General features: G+C 43.1%; 1 protein-coding gene across 1 annotated transcript; it reads right to left on the bottom strand.

The window, feature by feature from the left end:
- Window positions 1-1,931: 1,931 nt before the first annotated feature.
- On the bottom strand, window positions 1,932-21,832 carry SLC2A10 (solute carrier family 2 member 10). Its single transcript, XM_069072328.1, has 5 exons — window positions 21,219-21,832; window positions 14,156-15,514; window positions 10,425-10,547; window positions 3,798-3,933; window positions 1,932-2,417 (listed from the first exon to the last, which is right to left on the bottom strand). Exons 1-5 carry the CDS (start codon window positions 21,220-21,222, stop codon window positions 2,321-2,323), a joined length of 1,719 nt encoding a protein of 572 aa, XP_068928429.1. The 5' UTR covers window positions 21,223-21,832; the 3' UTR covers window positions 1,932-2,320.
- Window positions 21,833-23,369: the final 1,537 nt, after the last annotated feature.

The following is a 23,369-nucleotide window of genomic DNA, read 5'->3' as shown; positions in this document are numbered from 1 at the left end:
GAATCATAGGACCAGAATCAAAAGGAGCTTTATACATCATCCAGTTCAAACTCCTTCATTTTACCAATGGTGGATCTGAGGCCCAATGAGGTTAAGTGGTTTGCTAAGCTCCTTGACCCAGTCAGTATTCAATGGCCACAGTTTAGCCTCAACCCATTTTATCTCCCAGCATCTCCTGAATATTACCCCTTGATTCTAACCAGGGTTCATTGGAAAGGCTTTCTCAAGGCACTCAAACACACTGCTGGGTGGCCCCGAGTTGTGGGAATGAGTTCAGTCCACTAGTAGTAAGTTGATTTAAGCCTCTCCTCCACCTAATACCACATGATGATGTGCAGATTCAAAAATTGTCTAATGGCAAGAGTATATTTGAAATCAGAGGACCTGGGTTCAAATGCCAGCTCTGCTACTTAACAGCTGTGAAAGTAAGTCTGGGTAAGTCACTTAACCTCTTGGGTTTCAGTTACTTCATCTATAAAGTAGGAGGTTTAGACTACATGCTTTCTAAGGTCCCTCTCAGCTTAACATCCTATGAAATTGGGCATCTGACAGGAAGATCCCCATATATACACATTTTCCTCAATCTGGTTGATCATCCTTGAGAATGCAGTCTAGTGAGCCCCTGTGGTAGACCTGAAGAATCTCTGATTTGGGGGACCTAATCTTTCTCTAGCTGACAGACTCATTCTACACTGATTTGCCCACATTCAGACCCTCTTGGAACCTGTGACCTTTGAAGTGGGAGACAAATCAACATATTTTCAATATGACAGCCCCCGGTATTACCTACCCCATAAAACACTCTGCATTTTCTCTCTGCAATCTTGACACATGGAATCAAGATGTCCATCAAACTATTCATCACAAATTTGTTTGCACTGTGTCTTAGGAGTAGCCCTTTGCTAGACCAGCGTGGACTCCTTCCCCTTGCCATGGCCTAGAGACCATTGAGCCGCAGGTTCCTCGGTGACATCCCTGCCTATATCTCTTCCCCATACAACTTTGGAGGTATTGGTACTGGCTTTAGTGTGAGTGTGTGTGTGTGTGTTTGGGGGGGAGGGGGTGAGTGTAGGAGATGCCACCTTAGTACTCTTCCCTGGCTACCCTTGCCTCCTTTCCTACGGTCCATTGGGTATCTTCGGTTAAGCCAAGGAGCCTTCCCTTCAACATTCCATACAGGGTTCTGTTGCTCTCCCACTGGACGGTCCTCTTAGGTCTCAGTAATGCTTCTTTAAGCCATTTAAGGTCAATAACATTTAAGTGCTTACTAGGTGTCAAGCATTGTGCTAAGTGCAGGAAATGCCCAGAGAGGCAAAAGACAATCCCTGCCCCCAGGGAGCTCACAGTCTAATTAGGGGAAAGCAAACAATTATATACAAACAAGCTATAGACAGGATAAACAGGAAATAATTAACAGAGGGAAAGTACTAGAACTAAGAGGGATTGGGCAATGTTTCCAGTAGAAGGTGGGATTTTAGTTGGGGCTTGAAGGAAACTAGGGAAGTCAGGATGTAGAGTTGAGCCCAAGATATTCATCTGGAACTGATACCTCCAGAGGGCTCAAAAGAAACCTTGCAGGTCAAGCACCCAGGCCCAGGGCATCCCCAAAGAGTATGAGGGATCTTGATTTCTCCCTAGAGGTTAGGAGGAAGTTGAGGCCTGCCCCAGGGAATATAAGGGTTCTCACTTAAATCTCTGGGAATTTCAAGGAACCCCATCAGGGTTAGGGAGTGGTGGGAGATAAAAATTGGCTGTTACCCAGAATTAGGTCTTAGATCCTAGATCCAGAGCTGGAAGGCACTTTAGGGGTGCATCTCAGTACTCAAACCATATCAAGCTGGTACTGCTTTGTTCCCATAGGAAGATTCTGCAAGAAACTCTCTGGCAGGACACTAAGTGGGAGAGACAGTAAAGAGTTCTTAAAATTGAAATACTTTATAAGCTGCGATTTTAATTATTATATTTCACATGTTAAACACCCTATTTTTGAAGCCCAAAGGGAGAAACTAAGGCAGGGTATATCAGTTGGGTCTGTTCCCTGCCACCAATCAGTCCAAAGCTGAGACCAAAGGTTCAAGATTTCCTGATTGTCCTTGAAAAGAGAGAGAATCTGGGGTGGGGAGAGGAAATGACCAATCTCAACCTGGCCTCTCGTCTCTTATCACACAAAGGTACTAAAGCGACCCTGAAGCTGAGTCACATCCATTATGGGACAAAATGATTTCTTATAAGAGAAAGATGAAAATGTTCAGTGACTACATTGACCCCAACTGCTGGAGACCTCAGAGCTGTGTCCTTCCTTCCATGAAGCTGAAGTATCTCAGGAGGCAGCAGATGCATCTACCAGGCTGTACTGAGCCCAGGCTGAGCTGGGTCCTTGGCCCAGATGGCCGCTGATCAGTTTCCCAGGAAAGAACCTGTCAGACAAGGAGTATGATCAGACAGTAACAGAAGTTGCACAGGGTGGTTTCAGGACAGGGACAGGAAGAGGGAGAGGGGAGCCCCAGGGAGGGTTTGGAGGTAAGGGCCTTACCTAGAGGGTGCTAGATCAAGCCTATCCCTAGAGACTATTGAGTCACATGTCATCTATACATGGACCAGGGGACCTATGGGTTCCATAGGAATTTAGCTATCATAGAGTCCTGCGCAGCATTTTGGGCTTTAGAATCCAAAGAAGGCCCCTAAGCCGGGTAAAGCCTGGCAACTCAACCGTGGCTAGGGAGATTGGTTTTCCATTGTGTCTCCTCACCTAAAACCAAACCTAACAACACTGCTATCCTGTTAAAAATCTGATTAAGCTCAATAGCCTTATTTAGGCTAAAGTAGATTGTGGCCTCTGCATCCAGCCCCTGCACCCAATCTTGCTGCTGCAACTCTTTCAACTTCATCTCCTGGGCTCCTAAATTCTGACCACCTAGCTAGGTTGGCTTGCCCAGCATGACTCCTTGGTTCCTCAGTATCATCTCCCACCACTTACAACCATCATATCCTCTTCCCTAGGTCCTCCTCTCTTCTTTGCTCTGGGCCTTGGGTTTGAGTCTCATCCTGGATGGAGTAGGATGGGGAGGGGAAGTCAAAGCCATGTTATGTGAGGACAGGATAAAGAAGCTGAAGATATTTAGCTAGGAAAAGAAATGGCTTGGGGAAGATTTAATCATCTTAAAAAATTTGAAGAGCTAGGGACTAGATTTAATCTATGGGAAGACAAGGGAGAAGTAGGGAGTATGAAAGAAAGGAAATTAGAAGGAGGTGGATTTAGTCTCTCTCCCTAAAGGAAATTCCCATCCCCTCTTACCTTAAAGGAAAAACTTACTAACAATTTGGAGCTGTGGAAAAGGCTAGCTCCTGACAGAGGGAACTGTGTAGTATTCTAGATGGATGTGTTCTAGAAGATGCTAGGTGATTATCTGTAAGGGATGCTTCAGGAGAGATTCCTGCCAGGGGTGGGAAGTGGACCACAGGACCAAAAACATCCCTTTCAGCTCTAATATTGTGATGCCAGGATTCTATGGCTCTAAGTCTTTGGGATTTTATGATTCTTGGGAACTGGGTCCAAAAAAAAAAAAAAAGCCATGAGGGCATGAGAAAGCCAGCAGGAAATGTGAGCTGAGTCCAAGAAGTGAGAGGGGCAGCATCTGGAGGCCAGGAGAAAGGAGGACAGAACTGGGGGAAAGACAGAATACAGAGCATAAAATCCGAGGAATGTTGATCAGGGCTTTATTTGCTCCATCACAAGTGTAGGGGGGTAGTTTGTGGAGATTTTAAGCCTCCGGCCCTGACCCATGGGTGGCACGTACCGTCTTCTCTGGAACTGTTGGTCTATCTCTGCCAGGGACTGGCCTTTGGTTTCAGGGACAAATAAGTAAATGAATCCCAGGCCAATCACAGCCATCAGCCCATAGAGCAAGAAGGTCCAGGACAAGCCGATTGCTCCTAAAGAGACAAAAGGGACAATGTGTGCAATGGTTTGTGGCCACAGATCACAAGTAAAGGTCAAGGATCTTTGTGTTAGGCACAGTTGTCTGGATCTTGTAGGAGGAAATGGCAGGAAATGGTCTTTATGCTAAGTTTCTAGAGTTCACTAAGGCCAGTTCCCTTGAGGAGACAGTGTGATAAAGTAGAAAAAATCTTCATTCTACAAAGAGAGAACCTGGGTTCAAATCCTGTCCCTGACACATACCACCTTTGTGACCTTGGACAAATCACTTAACTCCCCCTGGTTCTCAGATTCCTTATCTGTAAAATGAGGGGGTTGGACTAGATGATCTCTGAGGACCTTTGCTGCTCTAGATCTGTGAACCCCTTTATCCCATCAGAAGAGAATAGAAAGGCCTCAGAAGGGGAAGAGTAAATACATCTACCTATCAATGAACAAGGGGGCAGCTAGGTGGCACTGCAGTGCACAGAGTACTGGGCCTGGAAGCAGGAAAACCTAAATTCAAATGTGGCCTCATATACTTACTAGCTGTGTGGCCCTGGGCAAGTCACTTGCTGAAAAAGACTAAAAAAAAATCAATCAACGAACATTTATTAAGCACCTGATATATGCCAAGTACTGGGGTAGGAAATGGAGATACAAATAATCCCTATTCACAATGAGCTTGCATTTTATTAGAGTCATATGTATATAAATATAAAGAAAAACATGTGTAAAAATACAAAGCAGTTTAATGGAAAGAGCCCTGGACTAGAAAGCAGAGAACCTGGGTTTAAGGCCCAGCTTTGTCCCTTAGGATGACTACATTTAAAGTTGGAAGAGACCTTGAATCATGTAGTCTAAGCCCTTCATTTCACAGGAGGCCCTGAGAAGTCACACAACTTGTCTGGGGTCACAGAGTTTGGATTTGAACCAAGGTATTCTGACTTCCTCGCACCAAGCTATTATATGATCTTGGAAAACTCTGGGGACTCTGAGCCTCAGTTTCTTCTCAGCTTCAGTGCAAAGTGGTGATGGGGGAGTCAGGGCTTAGATCTAACCTAGGGTATTAAAGAATCACATCTTTTGAGCTAGAGTAGAACCAGGTTCAATTCCCTTATTTTACAATTGAGGAAACTGAGGCCCATTAGAATAAAGTGACTGGCCCAAAGTCATACTTACAAATAGTAAGTAATAAAGACACAATTTGAACACAGGTTCTCTGATTCAAAATCATGATCATCTCTCAAGTCCGGTCCAGTTCTATGATTCAGAGTGATCTGCCTAAGGCCACACAGTGAGTGAATCTTTTGCAGTAGGTTAGTCAATAAACATTTATTAAATTCCCATTACGAAGAAAGGTAAGCTCGTAGTCTAATGGGGAAGACAGATACAAAAAGCTATGTATGAAAAAACCATATACAGGATAAATTGGGAATAATCAACAAGGGGAAAACATTAGAATTAAGGAGACTCTGCAAAGGCTTCCAGTAGAACAGGGCTTCTTAAACTTTTTCCATTCTTTTCCCCTTTTTGTGTGTTGTGTAGCCTGAGGGCATAAACATTACAAAGTGGGCATGCTTTGTGTTCCGAACCAAGGCTGCAGAGAAGTTGTGGGATGCAACACCGAAAATTGCTGCCAGAAACACCTCGGATTCATTACCCTTAGATTTTGAATTTTTGGTTGTTGCATGTTCAGAAACCCTTTTACTATTGCCAAATTTTTCATGACCCTATATGGGGGTCACAACCCACAGTTTATAACCTTCTAGAAGGTTATAAGACAACTCCAAAAGACTCATGATGGAAAGGGCTCTCCACATCCAGAGAATTACAGAGTCTGAAAGCAGATTGAAGCGAACTACTTTCTCTCTCTCTCTTTTGTTTTATTTTGTTCCTTCTTTCTCGTTGTTCACTCTATTGGTTATAATCCTTCTTTTGTTTTTAAACTTTAATTTATTAATTTGTTTGTTTCCTTTTAGTTTACAGGATTCAATTCCACAATTCCTTGAATTTCACATTTTGTCCCCCTCCCTCCCCTCCCCCCCCCATGGCGGCTTATTATCAAGTATAGGATCTGTAAATACTTTCACATTATACAATGGTCAGGTTATAAGGATGGATTGTACCAGCTGGAATGAAAAATGGTAAAAAGGACATAAAATCAAATAAGAGAACGAAAAAGATCAGGTATTTTGCTTCCACCTGGACATAAATTTAGTTCTTTCTAGTTCTTTCTCTGGATGCACGTTTTTCTCTCCATCATGCGTCTTTTGGGATTGACTTATATCCCTGTATTGTTGAGAAGAGTCCAGTCTATCAAAGTTGGTCATCACACATACGTTGTGTCTGTAATTGTGTACAAATTCCTCCTGGTTCTACTCTTCTCACTCAGCATCAGTTCTTTTAAGCCTCTCCAGGTAAATATGAAGACCGCCTGCTCCCCGTTTCTTATGGCGCAATAGTATTCCATAACATGCATATACCACAACTTGTTCAGCCATTCCCCAATTGATGGGCACCCCCTTAATTTCCAATTCTTTGCCACAACAAAAAGAGCTGCTATAAACATTTTTGTACATATGGGTCTTTCTCCCATTTCTATAATCTCTTTGGGATATAACCCTAGGAGTGGTATTGCTGGATCAAAGGGTATGAAAGTATTTATAGCCCTTTGGGCATAATTCCAGATTGCTCTCCAGAAAGGCTGGATCAGTTCACAACTCCACCAACAATGCATTAGTGTTCCAGTTTGCCCACATCCTCTCCAGCATTTGTCATTTTCCTGTTTTGTCATCTTAGCCAATCTGACTGGTGAGATGTGGTACCTCAGAGTTGTTTTGATTTGCATTTCTCTAATCAACAGTGAATTAGAGCATTTCTTCATGTGCTTATAGATAGCTTTAATTTCTTTCTCTGAAAACTGCCTGTTCATATCCTTTGACCATTTATCAATTGGGGAATGACTTGTATTCTTATACATTTGACTCAATTCTCTGTATATTTTAGAGATGAGTCCTTTGTCAGAGACATAGGTTGTAAAGATTCTTTCCCAATTTCCCACCTCCCTCTTAATCTTGGTTACATTGGCTTTATTTGTACAGAAACTTTTCAATTTCATGTAGTCAAAATTATCCATTTTACATTTTATAATGTTCTCTAATTCCTGTTTCATCATAAAGTCATTCCCTCTCCACAAGTCTGATAGGTAAACTATTCCTTGTTTTAGCAGACTGCTTACAGTATCAACCTTTATACCTAGATCATGAACCCATTTAGACTTGATTTTGGTATATGGTGTTAGATAATGGTCTATGTCCAGTTTCTGCCATACTATATTCCAGTTTTCCCAGCAGTTTTTGTCAAACAGTGAGTTCTTATCCCAAAAACCAGGGTCTGGGGGTTTATCAAACAATACATTACTGTAGTCGTTGACTTCTGAATCTTGTGTGCCTAATCTATTCCATTGATCCACTTCTCTATTTCTAAGCCAGTACCAGGTAGTTTTTATGACTGCTGCTTTATAGTACAGATTGAAATCTGGTAAAGCTAGTCCACCTTCCCTAGCATTTTTTTTTCAATAATTCCCTTGATATTCTGGACCGTTTATTCTTCCAGATGAATTTTGTTACTATTTTTTCTAACTCTATAAAGTAGTTTTTTGGTAAATTAATTGGTATGGCACTAAATATATAATTTAATTTAGGTAAAATTGTCATTTTTATTATATTAGCTCGACCCAGCCATGAGCAATTGATATTTTTCCAATTAGTTAGATCTGACTTTATTTGTGTGAAAAGTGTTTTGTAGTTATGATCATACAGGTCCTGGGTTTGTTTTGGCAGGTAGATTCCCAAATATTTTATAATGTCTACAGTAACTTTAAATGGGATTTCTCTTTCTACTTCTTGCTGTTGAATTTCATTGGAAATATATAGGAATGCTGAGGATTTATGTGGGTTTATTTTATATCCTGCAACTCTGCCAAATTTATTTATTGTCTCAAGCAGTTTTTTTACTTGATTCTCTAGGATTCTCCAAGTATATCATCATATCATCTGCGAAGAGTGACAGCTTGGTCTCTTCTTTGCCTAACTTGATTCCTTTGATTTCTTTTTCTTCTCTAATTGCTACAGCTAACATTTCTAGTACCACATTGAATAAGAGGGGTGATAGTGGACACCCTTGTTTCACCCCTGATCTTATGGGAAATGCTTCCAGCTTCTCCCCGTTACATATAATACTTGCTGATGGCTTTAAATAGATGCTACCTATTATTTTAAGGAAGGCTCCATTTATTCCTATACTTTCTAATGTTTTTAATAGGAATGGATGTTGTATTTTGTCAAAAGCCTTTTCTGCATCTATTGAGATGATCATGTGGTTTCTGCTAGTTTTATTGTTGATATGATCAATTATACTGATGGTTTTCCTAATATTAAACCATCCTTGCATTCCTGGAATAAATCCTACCTGATCAAAGTGTATTATTCTTGAGATAAGTTGCTGTAGTCTTTTGGCTAGTATTTTATTTAGAATTTTTGCATCTAAATTCATGAGGGAGATTGGTCTATAATTTACTTTCTCTGTTTTATCTCTTCCTGATTTAGGTATCAGTACCATATTTGTGTCATAAAAAGAATTTGGTAGGACTCCTTCTTCACTAATTTTCCCAAATAATTTGTAGAGTATTGGAATCAATTTTTCTTTAAATGTTTGATAGAATTCACTAGTGAATCCATCTGGCCCTGGAGATTTTTTCCTAGGGAGGTGACTGATGGCTTGTTCAATTTCTTTTTCTGAGATGGGATTATTTAAGTAATTTACTTCCTCTTCAGTTAATCTGGGCAACTTGTATGTTTCTAAATACTCATCCATTTCCCTAAGATTGTCAAATTTATGTGCATACAATTGGGAAAAATAATTCCTAATTATTGTTTTGATTTCCTCTTCATTGGAGGTAGATTCACCCTCTTCATTTTTGATACTCATAATTTGGTTTTCTTCTTTCTTTTTTTTTTTATCATATTGACTAAGGGTCTATCAATTTTGTTGGTTTTTTCATAAAACCAGCTCTTGGTTTTATTTATTAGTTCAATAGTTTTCTTAATTTCGATTTTATTAATCTCTCCTTTAGTCTTCAATATTTCTAGTTTAGTATTTAATTGGGGACTTTGAATTTGTTCTTTTTCTAGGTTTTTTAATTGCATGCCCAATTCGTTGAGCTCCCTTTTCTCTAATTTAATCACGTATGCACTCAGGGATATAAAACTTCTCCTAAGAACTGCCTTTAATGCATCCCACAGATTTTGGTATGTTGTCTCATTATTATCATTCTCTTGAATGAAATTACTGATTGTTTCTATAATTTCTTGTTTGACCCACTCATTCTTTAGGATTAAATTGTTTAATTTCCAGTTAGTTTTTAGTCTGTCTTTCCCTGGCCCTTTATTGCATATAATTTTTATTGCATCATGATCTGAGAACGATGCGTTTAATATTTCTGCCTTACTGCATAGAATTGTGAGGTTTTTATGCCCTAGAACATGGTCAATTTTTGAGTATGTGCCATGAACCGCTGAGAAGAAAGTATATTCCTTTTTATCCCCATTCAGTTTTCTCCAGAGATCTATCATACCTATCCTCTCTAAAATCCTGTTCACCTCCTTAACTTCTTTCTTGTTTATTTTGAGGTTGGATTTATCAAGTTCAGATAGGGGGAGATTAAGGTCTCCCACTAGTAAAGTTTTGCTATCTATTTCTTCCTCTAATTCCTTTAGCTTCACCTCTAGGAATTTGGAAGCTACACCACTTGGTACATATATGTTAAGTAGTGATATTGCTTCATTCTCGATGGTGCCTTTTAACAGGATATAGTTTCTTTCCTTATCTCTTTTAATTAGGTCAATTTTTGCATTTGCTTTATCTGAGATAAGGATTGCTACCCCTGCTTTTGGTTATAATCCTTCTTTACAACTTGACTAAGGTTTCATGTGAAGGTATTTGTAGAATCTATATTGGATTGCATGCTGCCATGGGTGGGGGGGAGGGGGCAGAGGTAGGAGGGGGAGAAAATTTGGAAATCAAAAGCTTGTGGAATTGAATGTTGTAAACTAAAAGTAAATAATAAATAAATAGATAAATGTTTTTAAAAAGAAGAAGAAACACTGCTAGCAGGTGGGATTTTTAGCTGGGACTTGAAAAAACCAGAGAAGTCAAGAGATAAAAATGAGGAGGGAGAGCGCGCAAAGCTAGGACTAGAGCCTAGGTCTCCTGATTCCAGTGAATAAATGGTTGTTGACTTGAACTAGATTGAAATAACGCTTTATAGAACTTTTTCAATTATGGTTTCACAGAAGAAGGATTTTATTTCCTTATCCCCAGCCTTCATTTCAAACCCTATCAGCCAGTGACAAACCCCCACCCACCTGTACCAGTGACAAAGCCCATGCTTGCCACTCCCCTGCAGGCAGCAGAAGGGCAGTTTGACTTAAGGACAATTACTCACCAATCAGATCCAGGAAGGAGAGGCTAATCAGCAAGTTGGCAGCCCAATTAAAACTATTGCAGAAGGCAAATGCCCGTCCTCGGATTTCAGCTGGATAGATCTCACTGAGGACCAGCCAGGTGACTAGAAGACAGATGGGATGGGGAGAATTCAGGTCAAGTCAACCTTAAAGGACCGAATAGAACAGGAGATTTATGGCTGAGCTCTAGGGTAGGAATGGGGGATTCATTGCCCTGGGCCAACTGGCAAAGAAAATAGTCCTGGATTGGGGAAAAGGAAAAGGCAGTCTGACACTCACCAAGGTTAGAACTTGTGAAGTTTCACTCCCATCCCCCACCCTGAAGGTCACCAAGGACCATCATCATTAAGACCAAGGGAAAAAAGAGAGAAGAAACCCATACAGCCATATGGAACCTTTAGTTGGAGAGTAGAATGTTATGTCAACTTTTACTTGTAGATGAAGCAAGTAGCTGCCTACCCAGTGCGATCTGGGGCAGAGAACATGTCCCCAGATCTCTCCCCCTCCCTTCCACTTCTGGTTCATCAAATTCTACAATTCATTATTTTGAGTCACAAAGCCTTTCTTTAGGCAGCTAGATGTCACTGCGGATGAAGCGCTGGGCCTGGAGTCAAGAAGAACTGAGTTCAAATCCAGCCTTAGACACCTAACAGATCTGTGACCTTGGGCAAGTCACTTAACCTCTCTTTGCCTCAATTTCTTCACCTGGAAAATGAGGATAATAATAGTACCCACCTCCCAGGTGGGTTGTGAAAATCAAATGAAATAATATTTGTAAAGCAAATTTGTAGAGCACCAGTACCCTGGCATATAGTAAGCATTATATAAATGCTACTATTAGCTTACTGGTGTGCAAAGAACCTCTCTAGAACAGTGACTTACTTGGGTGTCAAAGGACTTTTGTTCAAGTCTCAACTCTACCATTATTTCACTGTCTGACCTTAGAAAAGTCACTTTCCCTCTAAGATTGATTTTTTCCTTTTATCTGTAAAATAAGATGGCTAGACTCAATAATGAAAGGAAGCTATGTTGCTCAGCGGATAGAGCACCAGGTCTAGAGTCAGGAAGACCTGAATTAGAATCCAGCTTCAGACACTTCTTAGCTGTGTGACCCTGGGTGAGTCACTTAACCCTGTTTGCCTCAGTTTCCTCATCTATGAAATGAGCTGGAGAAGGAAATGGCAAACCACTCCAGTATCTTTGCCAAGAAAACCCCAAATGGGGTCATGAGGAGTCAGACACAATTGAAAAACAATTGAACAATGAAAGATGAAATACCTAAAGCCCTTCAGCCCTAACAGTCCATGAACTATTCTAAGGTCAAATTTGTGCACTTTCACCTATAAAATGGGGTTATACTACAGGGCCTGGGGAATAAGAGCCAAAACATGAAGGACTTTGTAATGTAGAGAATTTAGTAATAGAGTTACAAAGGAAAGCATAGAACATAGAATGCTAAAGAAGGAGGGTATTTAGAACATATAATATTAGAGTTGGAATCCTTAGAAATTGAACATAGAACATAAAATATTAGAGCTAGAAAGGTCTTAGAAGACGGGACATAGAATTTTAAATTTGGAAGGGCTCTTAGAATATAGAACATAGGGGCAGCTAGGTGGCGCAGTAAATAGAGCACTGGCCCTGGAGTCGGGAGGACTTGAGATCAAATCCAGCCTCAGACACTTAACACTTACTATCCATGTGACCTTGGGCAAGTCACTTAACCCCAACTGCCATCCAAAAAGCAAAAAAAAAAAAAAAAAGAGAGAGAATATATAACATGGATTTTAGAACGGGAAAAAGACCTGAGAACATAGAGCACAGAATGTCAGAACTGGAAAGGATCTTGGAACCTTGTTATGAAGTCCCTTCCCCCATCTTTCAGGCTCAGAAGGAATGTCCCAAGCCTCTAGAGGCCAGCTTTCCTGACTCTCAGTAATCTGCTCCTTCTACTACCTCATGGAAAGCCTCCCTATTTTGATGGAGTGTCTCCTTACAGACTAGAAAATAGAGATTTGCTCAAGGTTACATGGTAAACATTTGCCAAAGGTGGGATCAAAACCCAGTCCTCTCCTGATGCCACATCTTGTGCCCTTGCCCAATAGCACAGCTACCTCCTAGATGAAGCTAGTGCCCTTTGTCATGCCCTAATAACTAGCCTGGTACTAAGGTAGTGTGGTATGGTAGAAAATGTGTGAGAGTTGGGATCAGAGGACTTGGGTTCAAATCCTACTTCTAAGAAGAGAGAAGAAAGAAGCACAGACAAGCAGGACAGCTTTGAAAGCCAGAGGTTAAACTTGTTATATATTCAAAAGCAGAGCAAGCTATGCATGACAGAGATCTATAGTTTCACATGCAATCCTCCTTTTCTGTATATGGAAATGCCTATTGTTAATTTTTTTAAAGTTCAGAATAAAAATATATATTTTTAAATGGCTACTTTAATTAATAATTTTTGTTATAAATAATAATAAAATTAATATTTAATTGGATACTTACTTATTACCCAAGTGCGCTTGGGCCATTTAATCTTCTTGGTCTAAACTCCTGGTTTGTAAAATGAAGAGGTTGGCCTAGATGACCTCAAAGGTACCTCCCAGCTCTAAATGTACAATTCTTTTGGATGGTTTTTGGAGCACCTCCTGGCATAGGCATTTGGTGTTATGCTGCCCCTAGGTCCTTCTAGGAGACTTCACAAAAGAATGAAAAAGCTATACAGACTGAAAGGCAGAATTTAAATACCCAAGTCTGTCACAAATCACTTTAATTCTCTTTTTTCTTGGGGGGGAGGGCAATTGGGATTAAGTGACTTGCCCAAAGTGTGTGTGTGTGTGTGTGTGTGTGTGTGTGTGTGTATGTTAAGTGCCTGAAGCTGTATTTGAACTCAGTTCCTCCTGACTCCAGGGCCAGTGCTCTATTCACTGTGCCACCTAGCCACCCCAAGTCACTTTCATTCTCTAAGCTTCAGTTTCTGTTGCTGTGAAATGGGTATACTAACATTTGTACTATCTCATAAAGTTGTGAAGCTAACACATTGTAGGTAAAGTACTACATAAAGGTAAGGGGAGATTGATACTATTACCTGATTAATAACTCATATTTCTATATACTGATATTGACTAATAATAACTCACATTCCTACTACTGTACTTTACAGTTTACAAAACATTTTCCTCACAACCCTGTGAGTTTAGGGGAAGAAGATAATGATGATGATGACAATAGCTAACATTTTTATAGTGTTTTAAGTTTTGCAAAGTGGTTTACACACATTATCTCATTTGCAATTATGGAGGTAGGGTTCGTATCATTATGCCCATTTTACAGAGAAGGGAAGTGATTTGCTCATGGAGGCAACTTTAGCAGGCATCAGAGTCAGGTTCAGAGCCGGGTTTCCTGCCTCCTGGTCACTTAGTACATTCTCCACGTCCCTTTCTCTCTTATCCATCCAAAGAAAAGACTAGGTTTTCTCTCTCCCAAGGAATGTTTCTTTATCCAAAGAAATGACCAGTGGAATTTCAGGATGGCTGATGCTGGGGAGAGATTTCCAGAGGGGAGGAAATCCCAGGGGTGCCTCTGAAATCATGACAGATGAGGGGTTGCCTACTGTGCCTATACATCAAACTGGATTCAGTCACCACTACTAGGATGGGTCCTGAGGATCCCTTGGGGCTGGGAGTAGCTAAAAGCAGGCCTGGTTGTGTGCACTTACTCGGTCCAAATCCAAAAGAAAAGGCGCTCACGAATGCCATCATGCAGAGTAAGGCGATCCAATTTAAAACCCTGTGTTCGCTGGTAGAGGGGTCGGGAACCAGGTTACTGGTGCTATATGTCAGTGAGTCATGAGTTGAAGGAGCTGCTCCATGAACTCCTGAGGAATTAGCAACTGTGCCTCTGGTTTTGGGACCAGATGTGTCCATCTTTAGGGAAGTCAATCTTGTGTTGGCATAACCTGAACTCCCTTGGTACTCACTGGCCCCTTGGAGAGGAGGTGGGCTAGGTTCTACCCGGAAGGCAGGAAGCCTGGAGGTAGAGGTGTTGAGTGCCCCAGCAGGCATGTGGCAGCCCTGGGTGGGGTCCATTGACACAGTAAAGCCAACTAGCCCAATGGCGCTGACCGAGATGGCCATGACAGTACAGCCAGCCAGCAGCAGCACCCTCCTCCCAGCACGGTCCACCAGTCCCATAGCCACCAATGTGGCAACCACTTTCACCCCTCCAAGGCCCACAGAAGCCAAGGTGGCTGAAGACCCCCCTTGAAAACCCACAGAGCGGAATATGGTAGAGGCATAGCATAGCACATTGGGCTGGCCAGTAAGCTGCTGGAAGAGCACGAGGCCCAGGCCCACAGCCGTGCGGCTGCGCATGTTAGCCTTGGCCTTAAATAGGCTGAAGAAAGAGTACTGCTTCTTCCTATTGGAACCGACTGTGGCTTCTGCTGCTTCCTCAAGGCCTTGGAGGGGAATGAGGCCCTTATGAGTCTCCAATTCAGACTTGCATTTCGGAACCAGGCTTGGTGGGAGGAACATGAGGCTGAGGGATTGCATGAGGGCCGGGGCAGCTGCCCAGCCAAACATGTGCCGCCAGCCCTGCACTGTGTCAGCAAGCGCGTAGTTGAGTGCATAGGAGAGCAGAATCCCCACAGTGATGCCCACTTCATACAGGGACACCAGCACACCCCGATACCGAGGTCCCACCAGTTCTGAGACGTAGATGCAGCAGGCCATGGAGGACAGAGAGATGGCAAAGCCTACGGTGCCTCGGCCCATGGCCAGCCATGGCAGTGAGCCTGCCAGGCTCAGGCTCAGACTGCCAACAAGCAGCATAACATTGCTAAATAAGATGGCTTTCTTCCTCCCATACCGGTCGATGAGGAACCCTCCAACTAAGGAGGCTAGGAGAGCCCCGAGGAGCAGAGTCCCCACTAGGATCTCCTGCTCAAAGCAGCTGAGCCCAAAGTCTAATTGCAACTGCAGCAGGGCCCCAGAGATGATGGCCAGCTCATAGCCAAAAGTCAGTCCTCCCAGCAAGGAGACAGAGGCACACAGCATCAGGACAGGTGAATGCAGTCCTGAAAGGCAAACAAGAAAATGAGAGCTGCTCTGCCTCTAACGGCCTGGGCAAAGGGGGCAGTATTTCTTAGTGAGTCCTCTGATAGAATGGAATCCCGGCTTCTGCATACTAGAATTTCTTGGTTAACTTAATTAAAGAATGTAAATAATGTAATTGCTTCTGCTTGAAATTTGTTGAGAATCTTGCTAAAACGAGTCTTTTCCTGCCTCAGTAAATGGAGTATGCTTAACATAAATGAATCTGTCTTTCAGGTGAAGGGATCTCCTGGAACCCCAAGGTGATCACTCTTAATCAGTATTCATTGTCCAAAGCCATAGACACAAATGAATACTATAGCTGAAATCTTAGAGTCCAACCCACAATTTGTACAATTAAGAAAACTAAGACATAGAAAGGAGAAAAGACTTTCTTAAGGTCACACAGTGAGGAAAGTTGGAACCATGGCCTGAGTTCAGACCATTCCTTGTGATGCAGGTGGCATAAAACTTGGAATGAAAAAAAAATGGGGATCATAATTTGTTCTAGTTAGACAGATAGGAGCTGCAGTGACCAGAGCCCAGGGCCTGGAGTCAGGAAGACCTGAGTTCAGATTTGGCCTTGGATACTTACTAGCTATGTGACCCTTGGCAGGCCACTTAACCTCCATTTGCTTCAGTTTCCCCATACATAAAATGGGGATAATAACAGCACCTACCTCATGGGCTTATTGGATCAAATACAAATTTAAATGAGATGACATACATAAAATGCTTTGCAAACCTCAGAGGAGCTATATAAATGCTAAGTATTATCATTGCTGTTATTTTAATAAATCATTGGGTTTTAAAAAAATAAATGAATATATTTTCTTGTCATTTTCATAGCGTCACCTCCTTTTTAATCCTGGGGATCCAAATGTTCTGAGTAAACAAGGTTTTACTATATTATTTAATTCACAGGTCCCTCTTCTTCACTTCCTTACTGAGATTATTGCAACAGCCTTCCAAAAGGTTTCTCTGCATTTAATCACTATATCCTCCAAACTATCTCACCCACACAAGCCACCTTGCATTCTATTGGGGTTTGGGTGGCGAAAGATCTTCTAAAGACATAGGCATAATTATGTAACTGCTCACAAACCTTTAATGACTCCTCTGCCTATCTCACTCTGTTTCTTTCCCTCCTACATTTTCTTTTTCTTTTTGGGGGGGGGGGGGGGGGGGAGGCAATCAGGGTTAAGTGACTTGCCAAAGGTCACACAACTAGTAAGTGTCTGAGGCTAAATTTGAACTCAGGTCTTCTTGACTCCAGGGCTGATGCTGTATGCACTGTGCCACCTAGCTGCCCCAACATTTTTCAGAGTTATTTCATACTGGAGTGGCCAGGTAGCACAGCGAGTAAGAGTACCAGCTCCAGTGTCGGGATGACCTGGGGATCGAATCCTGGGCTCAGACACTTAGCACCCACCCAGAAACACCTGGCCATGTAACCTTGAGCAAGTTACTTAACCCCAATTGCTTTAAAAAAATAAAATAAAAAAAAAGAATTATTTCATACTACTCCCTTTTCTGACATCTACATTCTGGTCAAACTGCTAGCAGCTTCCCAAATTCATTCTGCCAGCTTTCACTTCAGTACATTCACACAAGCAATTTTCTCAGTTTGAAATACAAGCCTTTCTCATCTCTGACTCCCAAAATTATGATCTCCCTTCAAGGCTGTGCTCAAACACCTCTTCTGTGAAAGCCAGTCAATTTCTCCTCTACTAATAGTTATTTGTGTCCGTATTGTAATCACCTTCACCACCCAACCCCCAGCAGAATGTAAGCTCCTAGGGGGCAAGGGCTATGTCATTTTTGTCTTTGTATGCCTAGCATCCAGTCCAGTGCCTTGTACCTAATAGGTATTTGATAAACAGGGATCCTCCCCCCTTTTTGGAAGGGGGAGGGCAGGGCAATTGGGGTTAAGTGACTTGCCCAAGGTCCCAAAGCTAGTAAGTGTTAAGTGTCTGAGGCTCTATTCACTGTGCCACCTAGCTGCCCCTAAACAGTTATTAAATTGAATTGAATTCCAGCTGTAACATTCTATATCCAAATAAAGCTCTGACATTCCATGTTCTAAGATCCCTGTAGTTCAGACACAATAAACTCATGTTTTAATTTTCCTTTAGTTCTAACACTATATTTTAAATTCCTAGCTCCAGCATTCCATGCTATAAGGTCTCTTAGTTCTGGCACTCTATATTCTAGGATCCCTTCTGGCTCTGGCATTCCATGTTCTAAAGTTTTTCTAGCTCTGGCACTGAAAGCTACATGCTCCCAGTGCTCACATTCTATATTTTCTTTTTTTGTTGTTGTTTTTGTTTTCTTGCTTTTTGGAGGGGGGAAGGTAGGGCAATTGGGGTTAAGTGACTTGCCCAAGGTCACAGAGCTAGTTTTCGTGTTAAGTTTCTGAGGCCAGATTTGAACTCAGGTCCTCCTGATTCCAGGGCCAGTGCTCTATTCTCTGTGCCGCCTAGCCACCCCTACATTCTATATTTTCAAGTCCCCTTCAGCTTTGACATTTTCTTATTCTTTTTCCAGGACATGAATGGCCACAGTGAAAGCACAAAGTATGCAACTTCCTGGCTTCTCACAGGGCCAAAGGGAAAGAAAAGTCAACATAATGTTGACTGTCAATAAAGTCCAACCAGAAAACCTTACAGGGAGGCCCTCTAATCTCAACCAGACTTTTCTTGCTCACTGCTGGTGGCTCAAAAGGTTCATACCCAAACTGTACACAAGCAGTCTTCTTCATGGATTTTGAAAAACTAGAAAAATGTTAAACAAATAAGGTAGACCTTAGTATATATCCTTGTCTGAGTGAGGCAGAATCCAGAGAAAATGTTCATGCAATATGTTAATATTCTAATGGATATGCTAATATGCTGATGCAATGATACAATTGTGACAGACATCTCTGGAAGAAGAACCTAGCTAGAGGGAAAAACGGCATGAGGGTGGGAGGTGCTGTTTTAAGTGCAGAGGGTGAGAGAAAAGAAAATTGGAGAAACTGGGAATATTCTCCAGACTGAAGGTCTGGTGGGAGGGGGTGAGGGAGGAGCAGGAGGAGGAGAAGCACATTAGATACCAGAGCCAGGATAGTTAGAAACTGGGGCAAGGGCATTGGTCTTATAGTCAGAAGACCTGGCTCGACAATGTAATTAAAGGGCCCAGAAAACAGGAGTTTATGCAAAATTTCTTGGAATGGCAGATCAGGAGTGAGATATCACAGAATTCTAGAACTCTCAAGAGTGGGGAACCTGCAGAATGAACTAGAGTTTGGCCTGAGTGATATGGTAAGGCCTGCAGCAACCAAACAGAAAAAAACGTTGCTTCCTTTGGGTCTGATGGTGCTGAGGGAGAGAGATGTTAATTAAAACTGAGAATAAGGTAGGAATCAGAAGGTGAGAGAGATGATCATAAAACAGGCATACCTACTTGTTATACCTACTCAAATAGATTCAACTGAACAGCTATCAATTGCCTGTTTGAATAATAATGTGTATTCCCAAGTTTGTCTTTCAATGCACAGAAGTAGTTTCATACATTGTACAACTCACTGGGTATGCATTGTGTGCAGAGATCATTGTAATAGTAAGAGCTAGCATTTATATAGTACTTTAAGTACTTTGTATAGCACACAAAGTGCTTTACAAATATGATCTCATCTGATTCTCACAACAACTCAGTGGGACAGATGCAAATATCCGAATTTTATAGCTGAGAAAACTGAGCCTGAAAGAGGAGAGGTAAGTTGCTCAGGGTCATATAACTAGTAAGAACCTGAGATAAGATTCATTCACACTCAGTTCTCCCTGACTCAAGTCTGGGGTTCTAGTCATCTGGGGTTCTAGTCACCTGACACATAACCACTCTTTTTTTTTTTCCTTTTTGGAGGAGGAAAGGTAGGGCAATTGTGGCTAAGTGACTTGCCCAAGGTCACATGGCTAGTGTTAAGTGTCTGAGGTCAGATTTGAACTCAGGTCCTCCTGACTCCAGGGCCAGCACTATTTACTTCGCCACCTAGCCACCCCATAACCACTCTTTTTCAGAGAAGGGAAGCAGGCCTGAAGGAGTAAAGACTGACATTGGAAAAGCTCCTTTACATGTTGAATAGCAGCAATGGAAAGTTACTAGCTGTGAACAGAGCATGGGGAGCTTCTCTTTGGATGGTTCAGGACCAGACTGACCACAATGGTGACTCCAAAACCCACATTCTCTGATTCCAAAGCCAAGCTTAGGTGACCTCAGGCAAGTAAATTCACTCTCTGAATCTTGATTTAGGCTTTAGAATAAGAGATGTAGCAACAAAGCTTTTAATCTCACCTCCTGGGGCGACTTAGGCCAGTAGATCTTCTGAACTTGAGAGTTCTGAGCTGTAGTTTAGCTGCAACAGAACTAAAACTGATTTGGTATCTGCATTAAGGCTGGCTGGATAAACTGAGCCCTCAGGAATGGGGGGGGGATGCATCATCAGGCTGCCTAAGAAGGATGGAACTGACCCAGGTCGGAACCAGAGCAAGTCAAAGCTCCACTGCCATCTGCAGTGGACCCAGGAGTAGCAGCTCTGATTCTACCCTGGGCAGCAAATCCAGTCTCTTAAAAAAAAAAATGAACCTAAAGTGGAATAAGGGAAAGAAATCTGGACTTGGGAGACAGGAGAAATATGGCTTCAAACCTTGGTTCTAAGTTGTATTATTGGTTGGACTTTGAAGTCACAAGTCACCTCTTTGAGGCCTGTTTCCTCATCTTTAAAATGGAGATGAGAGGGTATGGAGTAGTGGACAGTAATCCAGGAGACTTAGTTTCAAGGCAAAATTCGGGACATTCCTTAAAATGTAAGTTATGGTTTATGGATCTGCATAGGTGTATGGAACATAGGGTCATGAGGTGGAGGGAGAAAAGGAGGGAGGGGACAGAGAGGGAGGGAGAGAGAGATAGAGACAGTGAGAGAGAGACAGAGAGGCAGAGATAGAGAGAGACAGAGAGAGAGAAAGACAGAGACAGACTGAGACAGAGAGAGAGAGGGGGGGGAGGAGGGAGGGAGCGAGAGGGAGAGAGAGGGAGGAGGGAGGGAGGGAGAGGGAGGGAGGAAGAGAGAAGGATAAAAGGAGGATAAGGTAGATTCCAGTGATTTGGACAGAACTGTTGAGGAGGTTTGTGGACAACGTAGATAAGAGTACATACAAGCCTGTGAAGGATGGTCAGGCATAGATCGTTGGAGGGTACATTTACATCCGTGAGATCTCAGATTAAGTGGAGTATTTGGGGTAATTGAATACTTGAACAATCTCACTGATTTTGAGAAGAGTGCTTTTGTAAACCGTAATGCACTATGAAAATGTGGATTAGCAGTGGTAGTTGTAATATAGGGACCGGGACAGAATTAGGCACTTGGGTAAACTCGGGTCATCTCCCGGGATGAGAGTTGGGGCGTAGGAGGAAGTGAGTGGATGGGAAGTGGGGAGAGGAAAACAGGGAGAGAGGGAAGAGGGTGGAGTCCGAAGAGAAGGCCAGAGGGGCCCGGGGGAGGAGAACCCAGGAGCCCACAGAGCTTGGGAGGAGCGGTGGGAATTGGGAGCACGGCGTCATGGAGATTCCCCCCCAAGTTTGGTGAAGCCCTGGGAGGGAGCTGAGTCGAGGGTCGGGGCTCCTCTAGCTCCGGGGCCGCCTCTTACTTACCCATGGCTAGCCGGGTTCGGCAGTGCCGGGAGACCCGACTTGGTCGGGGGCGGCAGGGAGAGCGGAGCGCATCCCTCGGTGCGGCCCCGCAGCCGCTCTGCAAACTTTCCGGGGATCTCCTCCCTGCCCGATCCCCGGCTGTGCCCGCGCCACGTCGGCCAGCCCCCGCCCCAGCCCAGGCCCCTGAGGAGCTTGGAGAGGAGGGGCGGAGGGAGGGGGCAATATACCCAGGCCCGCCCCTGCCCAACCAGCCCCAATCCCAGGGCCTCACACTGGACCGACGCTGAGCTCTGGACTCCGCATCTCTGACCAGATAGGACCTGTGCTATATGAATGAATACCAAAAGCCCAGGAGCCGGAGTCTGAAGCCCTAGATCCAAATCCGGGTGCTGCTATTACTTGTCATTATGGCATCGGTCAAGTCTCTTCTCTCTGAGACTCAGTTTCCCCATCTGTAAATGGAAGGCGTTGGAATAGATGTGATTTCTAAGGAACTTTCTGTCTCCGAATCCAGTGACCTATTTCCTCTTGCCTCGTAGCGCTGGCGGGCTGGACTAGAGGGCAGAACGCCTGCGGGCACAGGCTGGCACTCAGCAGGTCCCGCAGCTGCAGTCAGCAGGATTAGCTAATCTGGATCCTGACCAACCTACCAGGTTCCGGCTCCCCGAGGCCTCTGGAATGTGAGACAGGCACTTCCCGCCCTTGGGGAAGACAAATGGGATAAGAAAACATTTAATATAAAAATCCAAACAAGCTTGGGTCCTTGTGCCGGAGGCCCAACTGCTTCTCTGAGCATAAACATGTTTAACCAAGGTGTGGGCCTGGATGTAAAAGAAACCTGTCCCTGCCTTTCCCAGCTCCTAGTGGACCTACTATCAGAGGACTTGGAAGGCACTTAAGATGTCCATGTTTTTTTTTTTTAACAGATGATAAAACCTCCTTGCCAGGAGATAATTCTTGAGACTCACGTGGTTTTCCTATAATCACTAAATGTATTTTGGCATTTAAGGTAAATATTCAGCAGAGCCATCTGCAATGAAAGAGGAGTCCTGGGTTCTGGCTCTGGTCCTAACACCTAACTAGATGTGTGGCTTTGGGATTATTTCCTCTTTCTGGCCCCAGTGTCTTCCTCTGTAAAAGGAAGGGTTTTCTAGAGCTAGAAGTTCTAGAGCTGAAAGGAACCTAGTAGAAACCACGCTCCTCACTGTAAGCACTGTGTTAGGGGCTAAGGACAAAAAGACAAAATCATCTGAGTCCCTTACATTCAATCTGTAAATTCAATGCCCCCCACCCCCACCCTGTTTGTGAAAGAGACTGCTAAGGCTCCCAAAGTTGTGTGACAGCCAAGGTCACAGGGCTAGTAAGTGGCAGATTGGGGTTTGAACCCATATACCCTGTCTACAAATCCACTGTTCTTTCATCTTCACTGGGCTGGACCAGGTCATCCCTGGTGACTTCCTTTACATCTCTGACCTTCTATGAAAGGTACAGAGAAAAGAGCCCTGGATTTGGAGTCAGGGAAGCAGGGCTCAAAGGGCAGCTCTGATCACATGCTGCTTGTATGACCCTGGGCATGCTTTACCTCTCTGAGCCTCAGCCTCCTCATCTTCAAAATGAAGGAATGGCTCTGAAAGACCCTTCAAGCTCAAAATCTGATAGCATAAAGTAATAATTAGGAGGCCACAATGAATGATGGAACCGCTGCTGCTCATTCTGAACAAACTATTGACTCCTTCTGGTCCCCTGCTTGTCGTTCTGGGGATGTTATTCCCATTCTAACTTTCCAAATCACCAAAGGGGTGCAGCTTCCTAAAGGAGAGGAAGGGGGAATAAAAGGAAGGAAAGAAGCACTTACTAAGCACCTCCTCTGTGCCAGGCACATAGTAAGTGCCAAGTGCTTTACAAATATGATCTTGTTTGATCCTTACTACAACCCTAGGAAATAGATGCTACAATGGTCCCCATTTTATAGCTGAGGAAATTGAGGCAGGTCAAATGACTTGTCCAGGGTCACAAAGGTAGTAAGTGTCCCAAAAGGGATTTCAACTCAAGTATTCATGACTCCAAGCCTCATGGTCTATTAATCTTGCCATCTAGCACCACCTAGAGAAGCAAAAATTAGTTTATCCAGGAAAGTAAAGATGAAAGACT

This window comes from Petaurus breviceps, unplaced genomic scaffold (genome assembly GCF_028583685.1).
Source record: "Petaurus breviceps papuanus isolate PSGF00001 unplaced genomic scaffold, PetGlider_PUasm1.0 90847, whole genome shotgun sequence".
NCBI classification, from domain to species: Eukaryota; Metazoa; Chordata; class Mammalia; order Diprotodontia; family Petauridae; genus Petaurus; species Petaurus breviceps.
Note: the sequence above shows the minus strand (reverse complement) of the source record. Positions and strands in the feature narration are given on the sequence as shown.